The sequence below is a fragment of the Malania oleifera genome, chromosome 2, assembly GCF_029873635.1.
Source record: "Malania oleifera isolate guangnan ecotype guangnan chromosome 2, ASM2987363v1, whole genome shotgun sequence".
In the NCBI taxonomy this organism is placed as follows: domain Eukaryota; kingdom Viridiplantae; phylum Streptophyta; class Magnoliopsida; order Santalales; family Ximeniaceae; genus Malania; species Malania oleifera.
The window spans coordinates 116,144,074-116,168,611 of record NC_080418.1 but is presented as its reverse complement, the minus strand read 5'-3'; the positions used below and the strand labels follow the sequence as shown (position 1 = coordinate 116,168,611).

The following is a 24,538-nucleotide window of genomic DNA, read 5'->3' as shown; positions in this document are numbered from 1 at the left end:
CTTTGTTCTAAATTAAGCCCACCCCTTTTGGTTGCCGTTTGGAATAACACTAAGACCATGCTGATTTTTATAATTTTATCTCCTATCACATCTGCAATATCATATTTTAGTATTTTGTTGGACAATGATTTCTAGCTTCGTACGCTATTTATCTTGTACACTCATTGAAACATATTTGTCAAAATCTCCATTATTGGACGTTATATTTTGTGTTTTTATATATTTTTATGTACAATTTACACACACAAAATATAGTAAGGTTGTGGATTTGAACAAAATATAGTATAATTTTACATTATACTTTAGTCCAAATTACACAAATACAAGCCTAAATTTCGAATTTCAAACTCTAACGCTAAATTAGAGTAAGAATATGTATTATTAGCTAATAGTAAAAGCACTATTTGTTCGGAATGCTTATTTTACCGTACCCTCCTAAAATCACAATAACATGCCTCACAATTTTATAAAAGAGTTTTTTTTTTTCTATTATTGTCGATTTGTTAAAGGCTCAATACATCAATTGCAATCTTATTTTCATTTTTTGTTGGGTAAAAAAATTGAAATCAGTTGAGGATGATATCTTTTATCGGGCTGTAAATTTTTTAAAATTTAAGAAAAATTCGCATATCTTTGACAAAAAAGGTCAACCTCGTTTATTATTTTAACTCTTAATATTAAAAATTATAATTCTATGCTACTCAAGATTAATTCATAGTTAGTGAGCAATGCACTTAACCTGTTTTTTTCTCGGTCTTTTTTAAAATAATAATAATATTTCACTAATCCGGATGGTAATTTTCTATAAATACGGCTTTCAAGCGTAGTTTTCAACACTGTCTGTTATCACTTCATCAATAAATACATGAGGGTAAAGACGGAAACAAAAACATAAAATTAAAAAATAAAATGAAGCCTTTCGTGTTTCAGACCAAGAATTCCGAGAACGATAGACGGAGACATCAGAAGCACATTCTCTGTGTGAGAGAGATTTGGAGATAGATTCTTTTCCAGCTTTCGCTTCATGATCTGTGTTCTTGCGAGTCTCCGTCTCTTCGTGTTCTGCGCCTCTTGATTCGCAGCTGCTACGCTTCCTCCTTCGATCCAACGTCCAGTTCTTTGATTTCTTCGTAAGTTCACGTCTTTTTCAACCCCCTGGTTCTGGGTTCTTTTCCTTTTGCTTCACGTTCAAACTTTAGGGTTTTAATTCGCAAATTTTTTGGGGTTTCGGTTTCTTTTTGATTCGAAGGGTTTTAGGCTTAATGTGATGATGAGCATGTCTCGAAACCCTATATAGTTGTTCGTTATGATTTATTGTGAACTTATGTGTGTTCTTTGGTGGAAATTAGGGTTTTTGGTGCGCGCGAGGATTGATTGCATTGAAGGAATTGCAGTATGAGCATCAATAGCCCCGGAATTGGGGTGAATTAGGGTTCGAGTTTTCGGGTGGTGTTTTGGAATTCACATGGGCGATGGCGGCGTTGCATGCGTGCCTTTGCAGAATCTTATGGAGAGATTTTCGATTGCGGAGAAGCTTTGCGGAGGCAACAATGGTGGTGGCAGTGGTACGCTCAGTTCAAAGTCGCTCAAGTTCACAAAGAAGAAGATGAAGCTGAAGAAAGACGAAGCCGCTGCGGAGAGAGGCAAGAAGGAGGTTGGAGTGGGTGGAGACAGACGCAGGACTAGTGGCAGGGAAGTTGAGAATGGTGAAATTTGTATAGAGAAGACGCAGAAGGAGGAAGTGGAAGAGGGTGAATTGGGTACGTTGAAGTGGTCGAAGGGGGAAGTGGAGAATGGAGAGGCTGTGCTAGAAAAGTCACGGAAGAGTGAAATTGAGAAGGGAGAAATTGTGGCTGACAAATGGAGGAAAGGGGACGTGGAGAAAGGAGAAATTGATTTGAGAAAGGGTGGAAAGGTGGAGATAGAGAATGGAGAGATTGTCCCAGAAAAGAATAGAAAGTGCGAGTCAGAGAAGGTGGATTTTGGATCATGGAGAGGTTCAAAAGACGAGCTGGAGAAAGGAGAGTTTATTCCCGAGAGGTTGCAAAGGGGGGAAGTGGGAAAGGATGCTTACAGTAATTCAAAAATGCGCAGGCATGATGCAGCTAATAAGGAGAAAAAGGGGTGGAAATATGAGCCTGAGAGGATGCCGCCTTCAGGGAAGCATTCAGGTGAGGGAAAAGATTTCATTAGAGGCGGGAGTCAGCATAGTAAAAGATCATCTTCCAGATGGGACACAGGGCAAGAGAAGAACTTTAGGCTCAGTTCAAAAATTGTAGACGAGGAAGGTTCACTTAGGAATGAACACAGCAATGGCAAGAATTATGATAGGGAATACTCTCTGTCTGGGAACCGGTTGAAGCGGCATGCTTCGAGTTCAGAGTTCAGTGAGCGGAAGCATCATGGTGAATTTGGTGATTATACAGGTTCAAAAAGCCGGCGACTTTCTGATGACAGTAGTCGCACTGTTCACTCAGATCTTTATTCTAGACGATCTGTTGAGAGGCCTTACAAGAATTCTTCGAAGACTTCTTCCTCTGACAGGTATTCATCTAGGCACTATGATTCTTCTTTGTCTTCCAGAGTAGTTTATGACAGGCATGGACGCAGCCCGGGCCATTCTGAGCGGTCCCCACGCGACCGGGCCAGGTATGATGTTCACCGAGGCCGGAGTCCTTCTCGCCGTGATAGGTCCCCATACGATCACAGACACCGCAGCCCTGCTTATAAAGAGCGGTCCCCACCAGATCGAGCTCGCCACCGTGATCGCAGGGATCATACCCCAAACTACATAGAGCGGTCCCCACATGAATGGAGTAGGCCTAATAATGCTCGGGAAAGTAGTCGAAAGAGTGGAGCTGGTGACAAGAGGCACAGTCAACATGGAAACAAAGGACAGGAGGACAAGCTCAACCAGAAAGAGTCTAGGGGAAAGGATTCACATTTCTCAGCTAAGGAATCACATGATAGAAGTAGTGTGCGTGATGGTGATGGGCCTGTTAATGAAGTTGCTAACTCTCAGTCTCACAAGGATGAGCAATCTCAGAGTCCAAGTACAAATTGTAAAGAACCCCTTCAGGTCAGTGGAGCTCCTGAAGAGCCATCTTCTATGGAAGAAGATATGGACATATGTGATACACCACCTCATGTCTCTGTTACGGATGATTCCACCACTGGGAAATGGTTTTACCTTGATCACCTTGGTATGGAACGGGGACCTTCTAAATTATGCGACCTTAAAAGACTTGTGGAAGATGGAGTTCTTGTGTCTGATCATTTAATTAAGAACTTGGACAGTGATCGATGGGTAACTGTTGAAAATGCAGTCTCTCCATTGGTAACTGTTCATTTCCCACCCATTGTTTCAGATAGTGTAACTCAGTTGGTTAGTCCTCCAGAAGCTCCTGGTAATCTTCTGGCAGATACTGGAGATATTGGGCAATCCTGTAATCACCTGGGGGAGGAAGCATTGGTCAATTTGCCACCTCCAAGTTTCATCCCAGATCACATTGCTGCTGTATCCGAGCCTTTAGAAGATCTTCAAATTGATGAAAGGGTTGGAGCTCTCTTAAAAGGTTTTACTGTTCTTCCAGGCAAAGAGCTCGAGACTCTGGGGGGTAATATATTTTTTCCCCTGTGATTCCTTATTTACCTTTTCTATGCTGTAATTGTTGTTTACTGAATTTTACTGTCAGCCCTCATCTTTTATGTAGAAATTCATTTCATTTTCCCCCCTGCTTATGGAATTATTTTATCTTGCAGAAGCTTTGCAAATGATTTTTGACCATGCACCACTTGAGGGATGGGTGAACTCTGAAGGTACGCTTTTGTTGGCACTGCTTCTATGTTTTTATGTGTAATTTTGGATCAACCTTGATCATTTAGAATTTTTTCTGGTGAATTTTTTAAAAATTTGACATATATTGGTTCACTGGCATGTGTTTGCTTTGCTCCCCGGATGTTTATTTTTATAATAACAAGCAGTATGGTGGACATTGTAATTTTTACATAAGTATACAAATTTTGTTTGGCACTTGGCATATTAGGTGATTTTTAATGGAATACATTCTCAGTTGCTTGTAGTTTTTTCCCCTTCCCCCATTGTTGTTGGCTTTCAGTATGGTCATTAAAGAAATTCCATGGCCTCAAGTTGATCTCGTTTTGCAAGATAGTTCTGTAATGGATTCCATTTTTTGGGCACATGATAGCTTAAAAAAATAATAAATATATTGGGGTTATGTTTGCTGATAAAAATTGTTGGGTTATATTTGAACCATTCATGCTGAGTCTGGTGCTGAGAAAAAAATGAAAATCCACGATCTTGAAATGCACATACTTCTATTTGTAATCTTCAATATTGTCTTCATGTATGACAGGCATGCTGTATAACATCCATGTATGCTTTATATTCATGTATAATTTGCCATTTAGGCCTTGCCCACATAATCTTTTAAGTCTTGTTTGGTTGGGGAAAACATTTTCCATTTTCCATGTTCCATTTTTTAAGTTTCCCAAATAATTAAAAAAGTTTTAGCTTATTTTTAAGTTTTTAGAGATTCATATTAAAAAGGTAGAAAATAAAGAGTTTGTTTAAATGTGCAATGCAGTTTTTTTTTTTTCATTTTTTATTTATAGATTTTAAAGTAATTACAAAAAAGCCAACCTGTTTTTCAATTTTTTCAAAAATTATATCGGGTCATAGTTAGCATCGTAGGTATTTGGGCTTGAATTTGGATTTGTGTGGATTTAAAAGAAACTCCAACTCCATGCATAATCCACAAAAAATTAAGTACAAGATACGAATTCCATGCTCCCATATGTAAAGGAAAGAGTTAGAATTCTAGAAAATAATAAAAAAGATGTTTTCCAACTTCTCTATATAAATTTGGAAAATTGGAAACCATGGTGGCATTTTCACAATTATTTGAAAAATTAGAAAAGGAAAATAAAGCTATTTCCACAAGAAAATAGTGCCAAAATTGTTTATTGTTATTCGTTTATTTCATATGAATATTGTAAAAATGAAAAATTAGCCATTTTTTTTGTAATTTTTTGGAAAAGCAAAATGGAAAATTAATACTATTTTCCAACACTAAATGGACCCTTAGTTTTTATGTGTATGATATTGAGGATGTGACTTCTCATTCTAGTTTTTAATTTTTTTTTCTCCTTTCCTCTTGTATTCTTTCGGCAGCTCTGAATTTTCACTGGTGACAGCATAGACATCAGCTGATCATTTCAGGGTAGGAGCGTTGCTGTTAAAAGCAGGATCCTACATTGGATAGCTAGGGTGTGATAGCAAGATTGGATTGAGGATCATAAGATTTTAGCAATATAACTGATAAAAGTGCATTTATATGTTATTTTTATTTTTTTTATAAATTTCTATAGATGAAGCCAAAAAATTTGGCCAGTAAGACTTTGAACCTCAAAAATAAGAAAATCACAAATGAAGCCATCATATAAGAAAGAAACTTGCATTCCTAATCCAATAAAACCAACTTATAATGAAGAAGAAATCAAGACTTGAAAAAGGACAATTTTTAATTGAAATTGGTCAACTAACAACTACACAAGAGCAGCTGAAATTTTTTTAAAAAAAGGTCGCTGCAAATACAAAATATGAACTATAAAAGTTGCTTCTCAACAATATTGTCATCATCCAGCTCCGTAGCAACAATTTGCTTCATCAATATCATTGAAATCATCATTAATGACTACGTCAAACTCATCAATTAAATTACCACTGCCATTGTTATTGTCATCATCAAATACGTTAGCATATTGATTTCCATCTTGAACCTTAACATAAAGTTTTTTGATAGAAAAAAGAGAAATCCACTAAAAGAGAAGAGGGGAGTACAAAGAGGATAAGAAATCCTCATTTTGCAAAATAAAAAGAAATAATAGAACTACTATAAAGCATAGAACCTAAAAACTAGGCTAAAAGAGCCACCAAATCCTACTGAATATGAGAGAGCCGTATTATCAAACCAACCAGAAATGAACACCACTATGAAGCCAAAAGCCCAAATATTTTCCTGAATAAAATATAAAGATGAAGAATGGTCACAAAAAATCCAATCCTGCCTCTCCAACCAAACAACCCATATAATTGCAGAAACAGCAGATTGCTGCAAAATTTTGGCCTTTTTCTGTTTCCCAAAGCCAAGAAAATCAACCAACAAAAATCCTTCAAAGCAAACACTGAGTGGTTCAAATGATTTGACTGGAGTTGAAAATATAGATTGATTTTAGGATCTTGATATTCCACCATGATCCCAATAATCCTATTATGATCCTACTGTGTGATCCTATGCCCTACCAATTGGTGATTTATATAATCCTGGTTCGTATTGGTATAGTAGGATTTCCCCTTGCTATAATCCTACTGATGTCCTATCTCCTACCATTTTATGTTTCCATAGTGGACACTGGTTCATATTGCTGAAGTGGCATTGCAGGATTCTGATTTTACTATTGCTTTAACTTACAAATGCAGAAGAGTAGTTCTATAAGTCCTATAAAATTGTGATCCTATGAAGGGTGTTTTTTTTTTTTTTTGGGTTGGGAGGGGTGGGGGGGAGGGGTAGCAGGATTGGATTGAGGACCTGGAAACTTGGCTAGCTTAGTGTTTGGAACTAAGAAAATCACAACTGAGGTAGCTCAAAAGATAGAGCCCTCATGTGACAAAGAGATGAAGGTATTGTTGCAATCCTAGCCCATTCAAAGTTTAAACCAACTTATAATGGACTAAAAAGTGTTCAGAAAAGGAATACCATAATCAACCAACAAATAGCTATGTAATAAGACCACTTAAAGTTGGAAAGATTTTGCTGTGCCTAAAAAAACAAAAAGAAGTTTCACAAAGATGTTTTAGCAAACATGTAACAGAAACCAAACTGTCAAATTAGCTCCTTAACATTAATATCATTGCCCGATCCACAACTTGCTTCATAAATATCATCAAAATTATCATCAATGTCATAGCAAAAATCACCATCATCATTATTACCATGGAATACAGTAGTGCATTAATTTTTATCTTCTTCAACCTTAACATTAATGTTTGGAACATCATTCAACATCACTGGACTAAAAAAATTTTAAGCCTATAATTTTTTTAATATGAGCAGAAGAGCTTTCTGGGTGCTATCATTCTTGTACAAGTTGAGTAGGACAAACACCAAGTCTATCATTCAAGCAATTTAGAGAGGAGTCAAAGTTATAAATTTATTGTGGATCTTATGATCCTATCACAATATGATCCCTCTGATCTTATTGATCCTGCTGCAATCCCAAAATAGGATAACGAATCATAAATACTGTACGGTCTGGATTCCAACACAACCATTGGCCCCTCAGTACTACCAGTTGCACCAGGCATGAGCAGTTGTATGGGCATTGCTACCCGTTGCGCTAGTTGCTGCCACACTTGCTCTATTCCACTGCCAGTTGCAGTTGCTCCAGGCTCTGCAACTGCTGAACCTTGCACTGCTACCAGCTGCACTACTTACACAAGGTCGAACATCGACTGTTTAGCATTTTTTCCCCTTTTAATTACAAAAAACAGAAATTTAATGCAGTATGCTAATTTTAATGGAAAACAGGTGGCATGAACCGTGATAGTCAATTATAAACAGAGTATTAATCTAATTATTCTGCATTTTAAATTTCTTAAAAGCATATTATGCATATCAATATACTCATTTTTGCGTCTTCTGACAGTGAAATTAGTTTGGGTTCTTACAGGTTTCACTGGCCATGTTTCACACAATGGTGAACAGTTTGATCAAAAAACCGATGACTTATCCAGATATTCAGATAGTGCACCAAAAGTGGCTGCGGAATCCAGGTCAAATGCCTACTTTGACAAAGACTTCGTCTTTACTCATGGTGAAACTCCTGACTGGTTTCTGAGCCTATGGTCATGTAAGGGTGGGGACTGGAAGAGAAATGATGAAGCTGCTCAAGATAAATCTTCCAGGAAGAAACTGGTTCTCAATGATGGTTTTCCACTGTGCCAGATGCCAAAGTCAGGGTATGAGGATCCTCGATGGCATCGAAAAGATGAGTTGTACTATCCATCTCATAGCAGAAGGCTTGACCTTCCTCCTTGGGCTTTTTCCTGGTCAGATGAGAGGAATGATTGCAATAGTGTTAGCAGATCTAGTCAAATAAAGTCTGTTTTTGTGAGGGGAGTTAAAGGAATTATGCAGCCAGTGGTCAGGATAAATGCATGTGTGGTCAAAGACTATGGTTCGTTTGTTTCTGAGCCTCGCTTGAAAGTCAGGGGGAAGGAGAGGCACTCCTCGAGGTCTGCTAGGCCATACTCTGCAATGGGTGATGTCAAGAGACTGTCAATTGAAGGCATTCCTTGTTCGATGACCAACAGTGAACAAGACTTGCAGTGCTCTTGGAAGTGCCTTACTTCCATTAATACCCCAAAAGACCGTGTTTGCACGGTAGATGAGCTGCAATTGCATTTGGGTGAGTGGTTCTACCTTGATGGTGCTGGGCATGAACGTGGTCCTTTATCCTTTTCGGAGCTGCATGTCTTAGTTGATAAGGGTATCATCCAGAAAAATAGCAGTGTTTTCAGGAAAATTGACAAAGTTTGGGTTCCAGTTACCCCTGTTGTGAAGGCTTCTGAAACTGCTACCAAGATTGAGCAAGAGAATAATGCATCTTCTGGTGATTCTTCTGGACCTCCTCCTTCAGAATTGGTGAGTGCTGCATTTAGTGAAAGCAGCAGGAGTTCCAGTTTGTTCCACAGCTTGCATCCACAGTTCATTGGTTACACACGGGGGAAGTTGCATGAGTTGGTGATGAAGTCGTATAAGAGTCGAGAGTTCGCTGCAGCTATAAATGAGGTCTTAGATCCTTGGATCAATGCCAAGCAGCCAAGGAAAGAGATGGAAAAACATGTTTTTAATTCAGCAACCTGTAAAAGTTCTCTTCTGGATTTGAACAAATTCCAAATGTCAGGTATGATAAAGCGAATAGTGTCATAGTGGTAGTTCTGACCTTGCATTTGGTGTAGAATGATACTGATTACAGTACTATTCTGCTTCCCCTTCCTACTCCTTGGCCCCCTCCTCCCCCCACTCCAAAAAAATGGAAAATGCCATTCTTGCCCCATGACCTGATATCTGTTCCTTGTGGTCTTCCTTGTGTCCCTGTTCTTGCTACTTAAATCAAGTGTCTCCTTATCAGTGGTGCATCTATTTTCCTTTAGTCTTTGGTTATGAGTCTTAAAAAAATGTTGGTGTAATTATCTGGCTATCAATCTATAATCAACCATCGCCATCTTATGTTGGACGTTACTTTTTATTAATTTTAAATTTTTTGATAAAATATGTTGGACATTATATGATGGGTTCAAACCTTGCAGTTTTATGTTCTCTAACTGTGTGCATTTCTGTTTTTGGTTTTTCTGGCCTGGGGGTTATTGATATGGAAAATACAGATGGTGATATGCTTTCTGCTAAAAGAGTACAGATGCTGATTTATGGAAATGAAGAATATGAAGTGGAAGATGTTTTGCCAGTTCAGATGACTGAACATGCATTTGATGATCTATGCGGTGATGCCACATTTTTTGAAGATGACAGTGCATGTTCTGAAACTGAAATTGGGACATGGGGTTTGCTGGATGGTCATATGCTAGCACGGGTCTTTCATTTCCTGAGAACTGATATGAAGTCCCTTGTCTTTGCTTCGTTGACTTGCAAGCACTGGAGAGCTGCAGTAAGGTTTTACAGGGATATCTCCAGACAGGTTGACTTGTCCTCTATTGGTCCTAGCTGCACTGACTCCATTATGCAGAGCATCATGGTAGGATTTACTTTTGTATGGTACAGTATGTTGAAAAGTTTCTTCTCTAAGCTTGATGTATTTGTTTATTTGCAGAATGGATATAACAAAGAAAGGATAGCTTCTATGGTCCTGATTGGTTGCACGAATATTACATCTGGCATGCTTGAAGAAATTCTTGGTTCATTCCCTCAGTTATCTTCTATAGATGTTAGAGGTTGCAGTCAATTTGGGGAATTAGCTTTTAAGTTTCCAAATGTGAATTGGGTCAAGAATCATTGCTCTCGTGGCTTGAGAATCTCTGAGGAGTCGCATGCTAAAATGAAGAGTCTCAGACATATTACAGAGAAAACTTCATCATTCAGTAAAAATTTTAAGAGTCTGAGTAGTCATGGGGATGATTTCAGTGAACTGAGAGATTATTTTGATTCTGTTGATAAGAGGGATGCTGCAAATCAATCATTTCGGCGAAGTTTGTACAAGCGATCAAAACTATTTGATGCAAGAAGGTCCTCATCTATCCTTTCTAAGGATGCTCGCATCCGTCAGTGGGCCATGAAGAAATCTGATAATGGGTATAAGAGAATTGAAGAATTTCTTGCTCATGGTCTGAAGAGCATCATGAAGGAGAACACCTGTGATTTCTTTGTGCCCAAGGTACTGGTTATCACATGTCTCTGTACAACACACACATTCACACATGTCCATGTATGCATGTGTTATTATATATTTATTATTTTTCTTATTATCTTTTTTATCAGGTTGCGGAAATTGAGGACAGAATGAAGAGTGGTTATTATGTAGGTCATGGCTTAAACTCTGTGAAAGAGGATATTAGTCGAATGTGCAGAGATGCTCTAAAGTAAGGCTCTTATCCCCATTCTCTGTTAGATTCTCTTTTTTACTGTTTTTTTTTTGTTTTTTTATTTTAAAATTTTAAATTTTAAATTTTTATAAATGATTTTGTTCTTTTTTTTTTTTTTGGAATTTGAATTCTATGATTTAGTTAATATTATAATAAATGATTGAAAAGCCTTTATGTCATTACAAACATAGCTGTGAATGGGATAAAAACCCTTGTTTGTATGCCATTGTGTTGACACCATGCTTTTGGTCCTACATGGAATAGATTAGATCTTTGGGTTCTAATGGGAATGAAATAATAATTTGTTGGGATGCTTTGTTTGTGTGTGCGTGTGTACCAGCTTCAACCAGAACATCCCAAAGCCAGAAGTTTATTGTATTGTAATTTTTCATGCTTCTGTGGATCTTGGGCTTTTTGAGTTTGGGAATATGAATTCACAGTTTTATTTTCTTCCTCTAAAACCTTAATATGCATCTTGTCTTCATTTTTTTAATGTATGTGTGCTTGCAGAGCAAAAAATCGTGGTGATGCTGGAGGCATGAATCACATTATCGCATCATTCATCGGACTTGCCACCCATTTGGAAGGGAATTTCAAGTCTTCTCATGGAAGAGATGGGATAATGAGGATGTGGAAAGATGATTCATCTGCAGCCTCAAAGTATAAGAAGAAACTTAATAAAATGACTACTGAAAGGAAATACATGAGCAAGAGTAATGGCACCTCCTTTGTCAATGATGCTTCTGAATACGGAGAGTATTCATCTGATCGAGAAATTAGAAGGTATCTATCCAAATTGACTAAAAAATCCATGGACTCGGGAAGTGATACTTCTGATGACCATAATGGGTCTTCTGAAGATACTAGAAGTGATAGTGAGAGAACTGCTTCAGATACAGAAACTGACTTGGACTTTCGGTCAGAAGGTAGACCTGGGGAGTCGAGGAGGGATGGATACTTTATGGTAGATGAGAGTTTTTGTTCTATGACTGATGACCGTGAATGGGGTGCTCGGATGACCAAAGCAAGCCTGGTGCCTCCAGTTACGAGGAAATATGAAGTCATTGATCAGTATGTAGTTGTAGCAGATGAGGAGGATGTGCAGCGGAAGATGCAGGTTTCTTTACCTGAGGACTATGCTGAGAAGCTATTAGCACAGAAAAATGGTACTGAGGAATCAGATATGGAAATTCCTGAAGTTAAGGACTTTAAACCTAGAAAAAAGTTGGGAGATGAGGTGATAGAACAAGAAGTTTATGGGATAGATCCTTACACTCACAATCTTCTTCTCGATTCCATGCCGGATGAACTTGATTGGCCTCTGTTGGATAAGCACTTGTTTATTGAAGATGTGCTCCTTCGCACTTTGAACAAGCAAGTTAGGCACTTCACAGGCACTGGAAACACTCCCATGATGTATCATTTGCGGCCTGTTGTTGAAGAGATCCAAAAAATTGCTGAGGAAGATGGGGATGTGCGAACTGTAAGAATGTGTCAGGGTATCTTAAAGGCCATGGATAGCCGTCGTGATGACAATTATGTTGCTTATAGAAAGGTCAGTGAACAATATTTGCATGCAGAATGTTGACTTTTGTTGCTTTCCATCTCATTGTAAGATGGTCAACATCTTGTTCCCTTTTCCTGCAAGGCTGATTGTTTTGTTTTCTGTAATTCAGGGGCTTGGTGTCGTTTGTAATAAAGATGGTGGTTTCAGTGAAGATGATTTTGTGGTAGAGTTTTTGGGAGAGGTAAGGATTTTATATTTGATCATTGGCATTAAATTCCATGCTGCTTTGCTTCCCATTTTTTCTTTACAAGATATGACTTTATGTCACCAGTTTAAAGTGTTGTCATATTTGCAGAACTGCATGGTGGAAGCAATTGTAATTTTTTCTTAAATTATTATTATTCATTTATTTGATGCCTCAGATATATTGGGTAGATGTTATTTTGCTTTTGCTCACTCTTTCCAGACTTCCTTTTTAATTTTTTTGGGGGGTTTTGTACCAGATTGTTATTGATGCAAAGCAAGCAAACAGGTCCATGCCACAGCACTACCAAGTTGATGTGCAACTTGTGTGCAACTTATGTGTTATATTGAAACATATTTAGCAAGAGTTGATTGATCTTATCTTTAACTTGTTCAAAACGAGTTGATTGATCTTGTCTTTTAACCTGTTCTTGTTTTGAACATTTTGACAAATGTTTTGCTGGATGACACTTCTCATGCAAGCCAAAGACCACTCCTTGCTCCCTTCCGTTCCCGTCAATTTCTTTAAACAATCTTGTTGTGCATGAGCTGTTTTTTTGGTCAGCTGGTAATGCATTCAATATCATTAGCTTTCTTAACAAAATGTTCCCGCTTGTTGAAATATGAAGTTCTGGTTTCATCAGTTGAATCTCAGCTCCCTTCTGGATAAGATTCTTATAATCCTTTGCTGCCTTAGAATGGATTTAACGGCTTAAATTGATTTTACATTTTTTTATACTTGCATTGATGGGTATCTGGCGTATAGTGTGTGTGGAGTTTGAAGATGCTTATTGTGCAAAGTGTCAATACCTCTTTTCTTGGAAGCTGATTTTTTGAATTTTATTGTGTATAATCTATTTTTCTTGGGGAAGGTGGTCCAATGAATTCTGACGTTTTGAGTTTTTTGTAAAATACGTTTTGTTTATCTGTTGCTTCAGAATAGATTGTTTCTGAGTATTATGCGGTGAGAATTTATGCTTGTTTCTTTATCTGTCTTGTTTTTCTTTTAAATTTTTTTATAGGTTTATCCTGCTTGGAAATGGTTTGAGAAGCAAGACGGGATTCGATCTTTGCAAAAAGATAGTGAAGATCCTGCTCCAGAATTCTACAACATATATCTTGAGCGGCCGAAGGTAGCTTGAATGAGTTTGTGCCTTCGGCTTTGTTATACTGCCTGCTTCTGTTTTATGGGGCATTTGCACTTGCTTATTTCTTTTATATTGTAGGGCGATGCTGATGGGTATGATTTAGTTGTTGTTGATGCTATGCACAAGGCAAACTATGCAAGTCGAATTTGTCACTCGTGCCATCCCAACTGTGAAGCAAAGTACGTGTTCTACTGCTCCCTAACGTGTTCTATATTCTGAGTAGTAAACCTGTTGCAGGACAGGCAATAGAGTAATTATGGAAGTAGATGAAATGGGAGAGGAAAAACGTGAAGGGAGTGGGTGAATGTGAGAGAAAAAGAGAAGGGATAAAGGGAGACAAGAAGGATGACACTCCTAACTCAAAACAGTCAAAATCAATTTATATATACAACTCCCCTAAATCAGCACGTTCCAGGGCCTTTTATAAATTGCATATGCCTTAAAAAGAAGAAAGTATTGCTAATATCTGAAGATAGCCTTAGAATGCCCCTAAGGCAACTAAACACTCAAAATCCATAGATTTATTCAACTCCCCTAAAAGCGCTCGTCCTAGTGCCTTTTGTAAAAAACTATGATTGGAAATACACTTATTAATATCTTAAGATAGCCTCGATAGTCTCCTAGTACTAAGTAAAGTAGTCCCAAACTATTTGTTAGGACCAGGGGCCATTATTGATCACTCAGTGTCATACAACCAATTAGGAGTCATTACTAAACCATGGAAAAGGCCATGAAACCTTGGGGAGTCCACTCACCTACAGGATCAGCATCTGTAGGATCCATGGCTCCTTCTCAATTGGATTAACACCCGCAGGAACACATAAATGAACACTCAAACCCAAGTTGAACCGTTGGCTCCAATACCACTTGTTAGGATTGGGGGTGGCCTCATGGGCAGTCTTGATATACATGGGTGAACAAAATTTTGAGTCATTATGTCTTGTGCCCGAGCATGTATATAAATGTAAGCATCCATCCTCAATTCTGTTTTTCCAATACGGGACAGGCTCACAAGTGGAATTCTCAACACTATTGTACTAAAAATATGGTCCTAATCCCCATGAAAATTTAAAAAATCTCAAAATAAATATAATTACAAGCATTCCCTCCAAAAATCAAATGACCACCATAGTATCTAGACTTGCGTTTCTCTATGCTTGTGATCTCCATAAAAAAGCATGTTGATATTTGTGCCCTTATGGTGTGAAATGAATTGGATTTGCAAATTCTAAGTTTACGCTAACCCTATGTTTGGAGAGGCTTAGGCTTTGGATTTGAATTTGGATAAAAAATGTAATATGAAATTGTATTAAAATTTGTCCAAATCTATCCAAATCTAAATCCAAGATTCGAAATCAATGCTCCCAAACGCAGCGTAAATATATTGAGAAATATTTCTGAAGAAGAAATTGAACGTCAAAATTGGGAAAAAAATTGTTTGGAAAAAAAGGAGAACTAATAATTATAATAATAAAAGAAACACTTTTTAATGAAATTAAAGATTTATGTTTGTATTCCACGCTTTTACTTGATGCTTTTGTAAGTTTGATGTTGAGAGTAGATTATGTAGGGAATTTCAATTTTAAAGTTGGAAAGATTTTATGGCTGATATGATTATGTGATGTGAATGACCATATCGTTGTGTTTTAATTTGCTTTTATTTTTTTTGGAATGATTTTTCTTTTTTCATTTAAATGATTGGGGAAAGAAGAAAAAAGAACGTAATCTGCAGGTAGGCAAACACCCAAGGGGTAAAACGTTCCACATGGATGCCCTAGCTCTAGTAATTTGCTCAACACCATTGAAATTACCCCATGCATGTTTCTTGCTGTGGTTTGTGCATCCAAAGTTAACCCCAACAGCAAGTACTTGATGGGAGGAGCGGGGATCGAGGCTCCACATCATCCAAAAAGAAACAAAGTAGAGAATGAAAAAAAAAAAAGCATTGTTTTCCAATGTTGTTTCTTCTGCCTGTAACCTGGCTTGGATGAATAGTAGTAATATGTATATGGAAATGGCATTTATGAGCAGTTAGGGAGACAAAATTTGTATTTCTTTTAATTTATTCTTTCAAAGAATTTTCAATCTATTTGAGTTGAGAGTATTTGCTTCTGTAGCTTATGTCTGCTTTCTATTATTTTATGATCTTTTTTTTTTTTCAATAGTCAAAGAATTGATAGCATGATATTTGGTCGTGTTAATTTAGTACTTATCTACTTCCATGTAAGCAGGGTTACTGCCGTAGATGGTCAGTACCAGATTGGGATATACAGTGTGCGTCCAATTCGATATGGTGAGGAGATCACATTTGATTATAATTCTGTTACAGAGGTGTGTCTTTCTGCCCATCAGCCTGCTTTGCTGCCTTGCACATTGAAAGATTGCTCTTTATTTGTTTTTATTTTATTTTTTAAAAACTTCTGAAATCTCTTTATTGCACTGCAGAGTAAGGAAGAATATGAAGCATCAGTTTGTTTATGTGGCAGCCAAGTTTGCCGGGGAAGCTATTTGAACCTGACTGGTGAAGGGGCTTTTCAGAAAGTATGGGCAATGAGGAATTTTTGTTCTTGGTGTATATATATTTTTTTTTATCAATTAAAATCAGCTGTCAATCTTAGAGGAGGACTAGATCTTTTGTTTGTTTGGGTGGTGTCAGCAGTTATTGGATTTGTTTAACATGCTTCATGCTGTGTTTGAGCTTAGTTAGCGTAGTGTTTGATTAGGATTGAGTTTGGGATAATATATTATTTGGTTCTGTCAAGGTCATTGCTGCAAGTTAAGTATAATTGTTGTTTTGATCTTATTATTCAAGAATTCTTTTAACTGTAGCATAACTTTTTTTCAGGTACTGGAGGAGTGGCATGGAATGCTTGATCGTCATCAGTTGATGCTAGATGCCAGTGAAATAAATTCAGTATCTGAAGAAGATTATATTGACTTGGGGCGAGCTGGCTTGGGAAGTTGTTTGCTTGGTGGATTACCTGATTGGCTGGTTGCATATTCGGCTCGTCTGGTGCGTGTCTTGGCTGCTGCCTGGTTTTTGATACAAGATAACTTCTATGCTTTCTTTTTCTTACACTTTATCTTGGATGCAGGTAAGATTTATAAATTTTGAAAGAACGAAGCTTCCTGAGGAAATTCTTAGGCATAATTTGGAAGAAAAGCGAAAATTCTTTGCCGAGATTTGCCTTGAGGTTGAGAAGAGCGATGCTGAGGTTCAGGTGATAGTTCTCAACGGCAGCCCCTTTCCTCTTCAAATAATAATAATAAAAATAAAACAATAGATCTATAAATAGAAAGGAAAAAATGCAAAAAAGCTCAGATGTGTATGCTTGCCTTGAGTTGTTGATTTCTTGCCTGTTTTAATTTAATTTTATTATTTTTTTGGGGAATGAGGCAGGCTGAAGGTGTTTACAATCAGAGGCTTCAGAATCTAGCTCTTACTCTTGACAAGGTGGGTGCCGTTAAACTTTCTCCCTTTTTCTCTTCATCAAGAAGGGCACTTGGACCTTGCATGAATTTGGCTGGAAAAGCCTCACATGAATGAGTTTTAAGTCCAATGTTTGACTAATGTGATATTTAAGTGGAGAAGGGTGGAAGGTGCACCCATTCTCCTGGGTTACTCTGTCTGCGGGTTTGGTTTCCTTGTCATCCGAAATGGGAAATTGGACCTTGAATGTTGTGCTTATGCATGACACAAGGGCTCATGACACATGCAGTTTAGATCCCTGTGTACAAAGCTTCTGGGTCACTGCAGTAATAATTGTGTTCAAAATATGAATTAGAATAATTTCATCATCCTCTATTTTTATTGCTGATACTTGCCAGTGCCATTTAGCACCAACTTGTTATCCATGCCTTCATGATACTGCATTATGAGGCCAAGTATTCAGGTTGTAGATTTCTGGTGCAAATGGAACAAAATAGGTGCTTTGATTTTATTGTAGAATATAAATCTAAAATCTTTTTGAATGCTATTTTGTAGGTGAGATATGTCATGAGATGCGTTTTTGGTGATCCAAAGAAAGCTCCACCTCCAATTGAAAGGCTTTCTCCTGAGGCAACAGTTTCCTTCCTTTGGAAAGGAGAGGGATCATTTGTTGATGAACTTCTTCAATGCATGGCTCCTCATATGGAGGAAAGCATGCTTAACGAACTAAAATCCAAGATCCGTGCTCATGATCCTTCGGGTTCTGAGGACATTTCGAATGAACTTCAGAAATCTTTATTATGGTAAGCAGTAAAGCTTTTTTTTTTTTGGTTCATCTATTTCTGGATGTTAAGCTATGATATTGCACAACATGCAGTTTTTATACAGCTTGTTTGTTCTCTTTGCAGGTTGAGGGATGAGGTTCGAAATCTTCCATGTACATACAGATGTCGACATGATGCTGCTGCTGACTTAATCCACATATATGCTTACACAAAATGCTTTTTTAGAGTACGGGTGAGTCATATTATCATGTCCAACTTTCCAAATTTGGGGAGAATGTTCCCCATAACTTGCCGTAATGCAAAATTTTATTCCATGTGTAGGAATACAAGACAGTTACTTCTCCACCAGTGTACATTAGTCCTCTCGACCTGGGCCCCAAATACAGTGATAAATTGGGGGCAGGTTTTCAGGAGTACTGCAAGACATATGGTGAGAGTTATTGTTTAGGACAGCTAATTTATTGGTATAATCAGACATACGCTGAGCCAGATTGTACACTAGCCAGAGCCAGTAGGGGCTGCTTGTCATTGCCTGATGTTGGCTCCTTCTATGCCAAGGTTCAAAAGCCATCACGACATCGTGTTTATGGCCCAAGGACCGTAAGATATATGTTGGCAAGGATGGTGAGTTTCATTTTATGTTTGAAGTTAATATTTAATATAGTTTTTTTATTTGTTTTAATTTTTAACTGAAAGATAGTTCTCCTTCCCTGCCACCCTGCTCTGAATCAACCACTTAACCACCACTACACTGCAACTGTTGGTTGAGGAGATGTCTCTACTCACCCCTGTAGAGTGGCAAGTTTCTATATAATATCTCTAGCGGGATCGTGGATTTCAGGCCTCGGATTTGTATTTGTTTGAATTTTGACGAAACTTGCTTCAATTTTTTGTTACATTTTGTCCAAATTCGAACAAATTAAGGGTCTGAACTCCAAGCTTTCAATCACTGGGATCAGGCCTATTTTGGGAGTGGTCATATGGCTGTACCTCAAATGTCTTATTTCAGATTGTAGACTGGGCTGTTAGGGATTGCAAATGCAACTGGCCCGTTATGATTTGTTCTCTCAGCTTGGTGCTTAATTCTGTATTTGTGCTCGCCGATTTTCTAACCCTTGTGTTTTACCAGGAGAAACAGCCGCAGAGAACCTGGGCAGAGGACCGCATTTGGTCATTTAAGAGTTCTCCAAAAGTTTTTGCCAGTCCAATGCTAGATACTGTTTTGAGCAACACTCCTCTGGACAATGAAATGGTGCATTGGCTGAAGAACAGACCCACAGTATTCCATGCCATGTGGGATCAATGAACTTTGTGCAGGACACTGGGGATGCGGCAGTTTGGACTGGCTGTTATAATCAATCACCTTCTTTGTTATTGTTTTGGAATGATTTCTCAATGTGCACAGCTGCCCCATTTTTTCAATGTGGGAGTTGGTAATCATTTCAAAACATCATTCCTTGGTGCTGCTTTTTCTTCCCCTCAATTCTTGTGTACAGTTTTTCCATTTTTGTAATTGTAATTCATTATTGGGTAGTAGAAAAATAGCATTGCCTTTTCTTTTTTCAAAATCTAAATCTAATGCAAATACAAAAGGGGGAAAAAAGGCGCTTATTTTTTTATGCATTTTCTGTTCTCGAATTTTCTTTCCCTAATTGTTTGGATTTTTAACCCCCCGCCCCCCACCACCATTTTGACCCCTAAAATTCGCTTTGAATAATTGTTCCGTATCGACCCTTGTGCAGGGACATTTGCAAGAAATGCTTGTATCAATGGCGACTTCTAACCAAAATTTTGTGGGTTTATGCATATCCTACCAAGTAGGGACCTCAATTTTTTCAATGCAACGGAAGGTGTTGAGCTGATGAAATTTTGATCCTTATAAATATAATGTATACTGTTTAATTTGCCATTCATTCAAAGGGAATTTAGAGGATCTAATGGATTGAATTTTGAATATGGAGGATTTGAGTCATGAAATTTATTTATTTATTTATTTATTTAATTTATTATATTTTGGGTGTATGCAGTTAGTATGTAGATATGAGGTACACCAGTCAGCATTTGAGTGTGGAATAAGAGGGGTGAAAATTTGAACATAAGGGTTTGAAATTTGAATACTGGGAATGGATGAATTAAGTGATGAAAATTATTTATTTATTTTTTCATTTAATTTATTCTATTTTGGGTGTATGCAGTTAGCATGTAGATTTCAGGTACACCAGTCAGCATTTGAGTTGAGTGGAATAATTATTGCACCCCAAGCATGATGAGTTGATAGTTTAGGAATTGTTTGGCATTACTGTCAAAAATTTGAATGTAGGAATGGATGAAATAAGTGATGAAAATTATTTATTTTTTTTATTTAATTTATTCTATTTTGGGTGTCTGCAGTTAGTATGTAAAAATTCAGGTATACAAGTCAGCATTTGAGTGTGGAATAAGATAATCGCACAAGAAGCATGCATGATGAGTTGATAGTTTAGGGATTGTTTGGTACCATAAGGTTTGTTTGGTATTGTTGTTTTTTGTTTTTGTTTCTCCAGTGAGAAAAATAGATTATATAAATGTGTTGTTTATATTGTTAATTTTCTATTTCTGTCATTGATTTTTAGCTGTTTGTCAAAAAATTGAAAATCAGATTTTATTTTTTTTGATAATTTGTTGCCATAAATATTATATATATATATATATATATATATATATATCCACAAATAGGTTTTTTAGAATAATTTATTTATTTTATATACTTTAAAATTAAAATTAAATGATCATATAAATTTAAATGTAATTAAAATAAAAATATACATAATAATAAAAGTCAATTAAGAAATACTTTTATTATTTTTCAATTATCATGTTCAATAAAATTTTTATTATAAAGTAAAAAGTAGAACAGTTAAGTAAAATAAAATTTATTTTTATTATATTATTTTTTAAAAATGTGTATTATTTATAGTTTTTAAATGAAAAGGAGCATTTTTTTTAATTAAGTTTTTTAATTTGTATTAGTTTTATAAATACTAACCAAATAGGTTATTGGTTTTTGGTTTCGTTTCTAGTTTTTGTTTTCTCTAATTTTTGACGGTGGTATCAAATGAACCTTAAATAAATATATTTTTTTAATTTATTATTTTTTTTGTGGAGATACAGAAACTAAAAAATAAAAAATAACCTTAAAAATAAATATATTTTTATAATTTTTTTTTTTTGTGGAGATATAGAAACAGAAAATAAAAAATAACAACCATACCAAACAGATACTTTTGAAAGAGTTGATTTTTCCAAGGCCTTCTAAATTTGCACAATTCGAAGGGGAAAAAATTAATGAATTTTGGTCAGCTTTTATGTAATAGTACTATTTTTCTTTCTTTTATTTTTTGAAGCTAATGTTATTTTGATAATCTTGCCCAGATTCACTATGATATTTAAGAATTTCATAGGATAGTTAAATTGTTGGACAATTGACACTCAATTGTTGAAGCGTAGAGAAAGCACACACACTCATGAATCTGGAAACAAGTAGTACATACTCAATACTCAATGATGAACAATACAGAACAAGCAATCACTTAACAATGAAAAATAAATGAAAGTAATAATCAAATATACAAGATTTATATGGTTGACAATTTGCTTACGTCTATGGGAGCATCAACTGATTTTACACTATCACAATGTGAAGCTTACAAAGCTTATCAAACTAGGGTTACAAAATATGATTAAATACTAATCATATGCGTACAAAAGACTTAGACTACATCTAAAATACTTCTGTAGTGATTTCTCGGAAAAAAAATCCTCAAAAATCTCCCAATCTATTGATCTTCGATTCAAAATATGTGACTTGAGCCGAACGAAACCGTCGACGGTTTGAAGTCAAGAGAATTCCTTCTGCAGGCAGTCTAAAACCATCGAGCAAACTGTCACCCAAACTGACAACGGTTTCTTTTCTACAAACTTCTCACTTATTCTTTGCTTCACGATGCTACCCTAGTGTATTCGTTCCACTCAAAATATGAGCCACAAACCCAACAATCTTCACTTTGGCGAATGCTCCACCCGAGCCAGTAAATTGGGATCGCCTCCCATCTAACACTTGGAGACATAAACCAAGTCCAAGCGACGCTTGAACTTGTCCATGGTAACAAGAATTCCACCTAACTGAACACCCAGCTCCTTGAACAATCCTTTAGACCACAATTGTTGATTCTATGAGTCTAATCTCGTTTTGATTATGACAAAACCAATGTTTCTCACCTATGCACTGAGCTTCTTGAACATGTTCATTCTTAGCATGCACTGATGGTAGGAACTCAAAGAAGTCATACGAACTACAAAGATCATGCTTCATATATATGACATTTGAAGAAGTGAAAGAATGAAGACTTATTTGATATTGTATTTGCATTCATTTTTCCTTGGTCTAATATAATATGGTCTATAATAACTGCATCAAATGCATGATAGGACTAAATGCTTAAGACCATAGATTGACCTTAGGGGTCGATCGACATCAGATTTTTGGGACTAAGTCAAAATGACCTTAGAAAGACCCTAGGTCCTTGCACTAGCACATAGGAAAATCCCCATTATCAACTATGCAATCAGGGGTAACTTATGATTTAAAATATGGCTTAGGTCTTAAATATGTAAGGGGTTCGGGCGACTGAACCTTGGCGTTGAAAATGCCTTGGTTGACCGAACATAGGGAAAGTCAAATAGTTTACCTGACCTCAGACGACTAAATTCAAATAACTTGAGTGTCCACGGTCGACTGAACTCATACCCTTACTTTTTCCAGCATCCTTAGGCACTCAAACTTGGAGTTCATTTTCACCTCAGGCGATTAAACTTGGCAGTTCGTGTAACGCCTCGACCAGACACGTGGGTGCAAGGTGCTACTTTAGTGACATCTGAGTACTTGATACCATCATATCATACACAATATGCAGCAGAATAAATGAAACAATCTCAACATACTATTACCAGAGTCTAAATCAACATATATATATATATATATGTATATATATATATATATATATATATATATATCAAGGTTCTGTCCCTACACATATTACATCCCAAAAACGAGTTCACATACTTAGTCCATATGACTAGCGATACAAGCCCGAAGGCATACTATAACCCACACCTGAGTTATTGCAGACACTCGCAAAGAGTAACTAAACTAGTCTCCATCCCCTGGATCCCGCTATGCTCGATCTCTGGGATTCCCTGAAAATATATGTTGTACAACGGGGTGAGACACCTCTCAGTAAGGACGATTAAGTTAATGACAGTGTGTGGAAACATGCTTTTCATTGTATACTAGAATCATACCTCTCTCTTAACCACGGGGGTTGTGCGGCCTGAACGCTGGACAAAAACCCGGGGGATCAACCCAAGCCAAGTCAACTCCCTGCTATATACGTCAGTAGGCTTCTGCAAGCTAACTTACGGGTCTGATTGCATCTCGATCAATCGGTTAGGACCACCCAACACCACACGCTCGTAGATGCGGGCGCACGTGGTCAAATGGCGAAACTCTCTCTAGCAATGGTATCACACTCGCAACACTAGGTTCATAGGTTTCCTAAAGCATATCGTGCAATTTAAGTAAATAAAACTATACTTTAAAACTCATTAATAAAACCCGGCCACTTGCTGTTTAATATCCCTTGGGCCTTTGCCCTCTCATAAAGTACAATTTCTCGGGCCTTGGCCCCTTTGTTACAACTCAACCGTTTAATACAAACTCCAGCCTCAAAATAAACTTTGTTATTTTATAAATCTCGGCCTCAGCCATTTAATACACACTCGGGCCTCGGCCCCTTTTTGTTACAAATTCGGGCCTCAACCTTCTCATAAAATCCCTGCATTTCTCAAAATAGTTCTAGTATATTTCACAAACAGTTTAGTATTACACAAACATACCCATTCTGGTATTTCCATAATTCTCCAAATAATCACACAGTTTTCTATATTAAAAACATAGCCCGTAGGCAACCATGAAAACATTGTATAAATGGTTTGTAGAAACAAACCACTCTTTCCACCATTCATTTCTACTCAAAATATCATATAATATATCCTAAGCTTGAAAACAAGCCCTTTTAACGGTTGGTTTTCAAAAGAATAACTAAAAACATAAACATACTCACTCCACAAACATCTCTATCGGTTCAAAATCATTGAAACACTGCATTAAACATAATCTCCTTACTTGCTTTCGAAACAGAAACCGAATCACTCGAAAACCAAATCCCGACCTTTATCACCAAATCGAAAATCTAATCCACTAGAATTGTAAATCCTAACTCCCTGATCCTCGCAGTAACTTTTGATCGTCGAAACAGATGACGAACGACGAAGAACTGTAGAAAGAGAGAGTGAACTTGCTGGTTCTAAAGAGAGGGAGAGAGAAAGAGAGAGAGAGCTTTTGGGATTTCTTAGCCCTTAAGCAATAAAAAATAATATTTATAGGACTTTTGACCCAATCAAACTCGTCGAAGAATTGGTCTCTCATTGACGAGCCATAGAAGGTTGTTCGTCGCCGAACCTCCTCCCTCGTCGACGAACCCAAGCTTGATATTTTTTTTTTCGATCGGGATCTTTTCGTCGACGAGACTCTGAATTTCGGCAATGAAGTGCTGAATTGCCTTTGTCAACGAGGCCTAAAAAAATCCCCTTTTTATCCTTGTTCTTATTTTATGAGTTCGGGTCTCTACAATATCCCCTCCTTAT

At 37.0% G+C, this 24,538-nt stretch overlaps 1 protein-coding gene across 1 annotated transcript; it reads left to right on the top strand.

The window, feature by feature from the left end:
* The first annotated feature begins 886 nt into the window (after positions 1-886).
* LOC131147574 (histone-lysine N-methyltransferase ATXR3) lies at positions 887-19,417 on the top strand. Its single transcript, XM_058097065.1, has 20 exons — positions 887-1,130; positions 1,350-3,617; positions 3,763-3,819; positions 7,753-8,988; positions 9,470-9,837; positions 9,913-10,473; positions 10,578-10,678; positions 11,192-12,236; positions 12,358-12,429; positions 13,454-13,564; positions 13,658-13,758; positions 15,811-15,910; positions 16,025-16,120; positions 16,425-16,592; positions 16,675-16,800; positions 16,980-17,033; positions 17,565-17,812; positions 17,918-18,026; positions 18,116-18,418; positions 18,924-19,417. Exons 2-20 carry the CDS (start codon positions 1,466-1,468, stop codon positions 19,098-19,100), a joined length of 7,185 nt encoding a protein of 2,394 aa, XP_057953048.1. The 5' UTR covers positions 887-1,130; positions 1,350-1,465; the 3' UTR covers positions 19,101-19,417.
* The last annotated feature ends 5,121 nt before the right edge of the window (positions 19,418-24,538 follow it).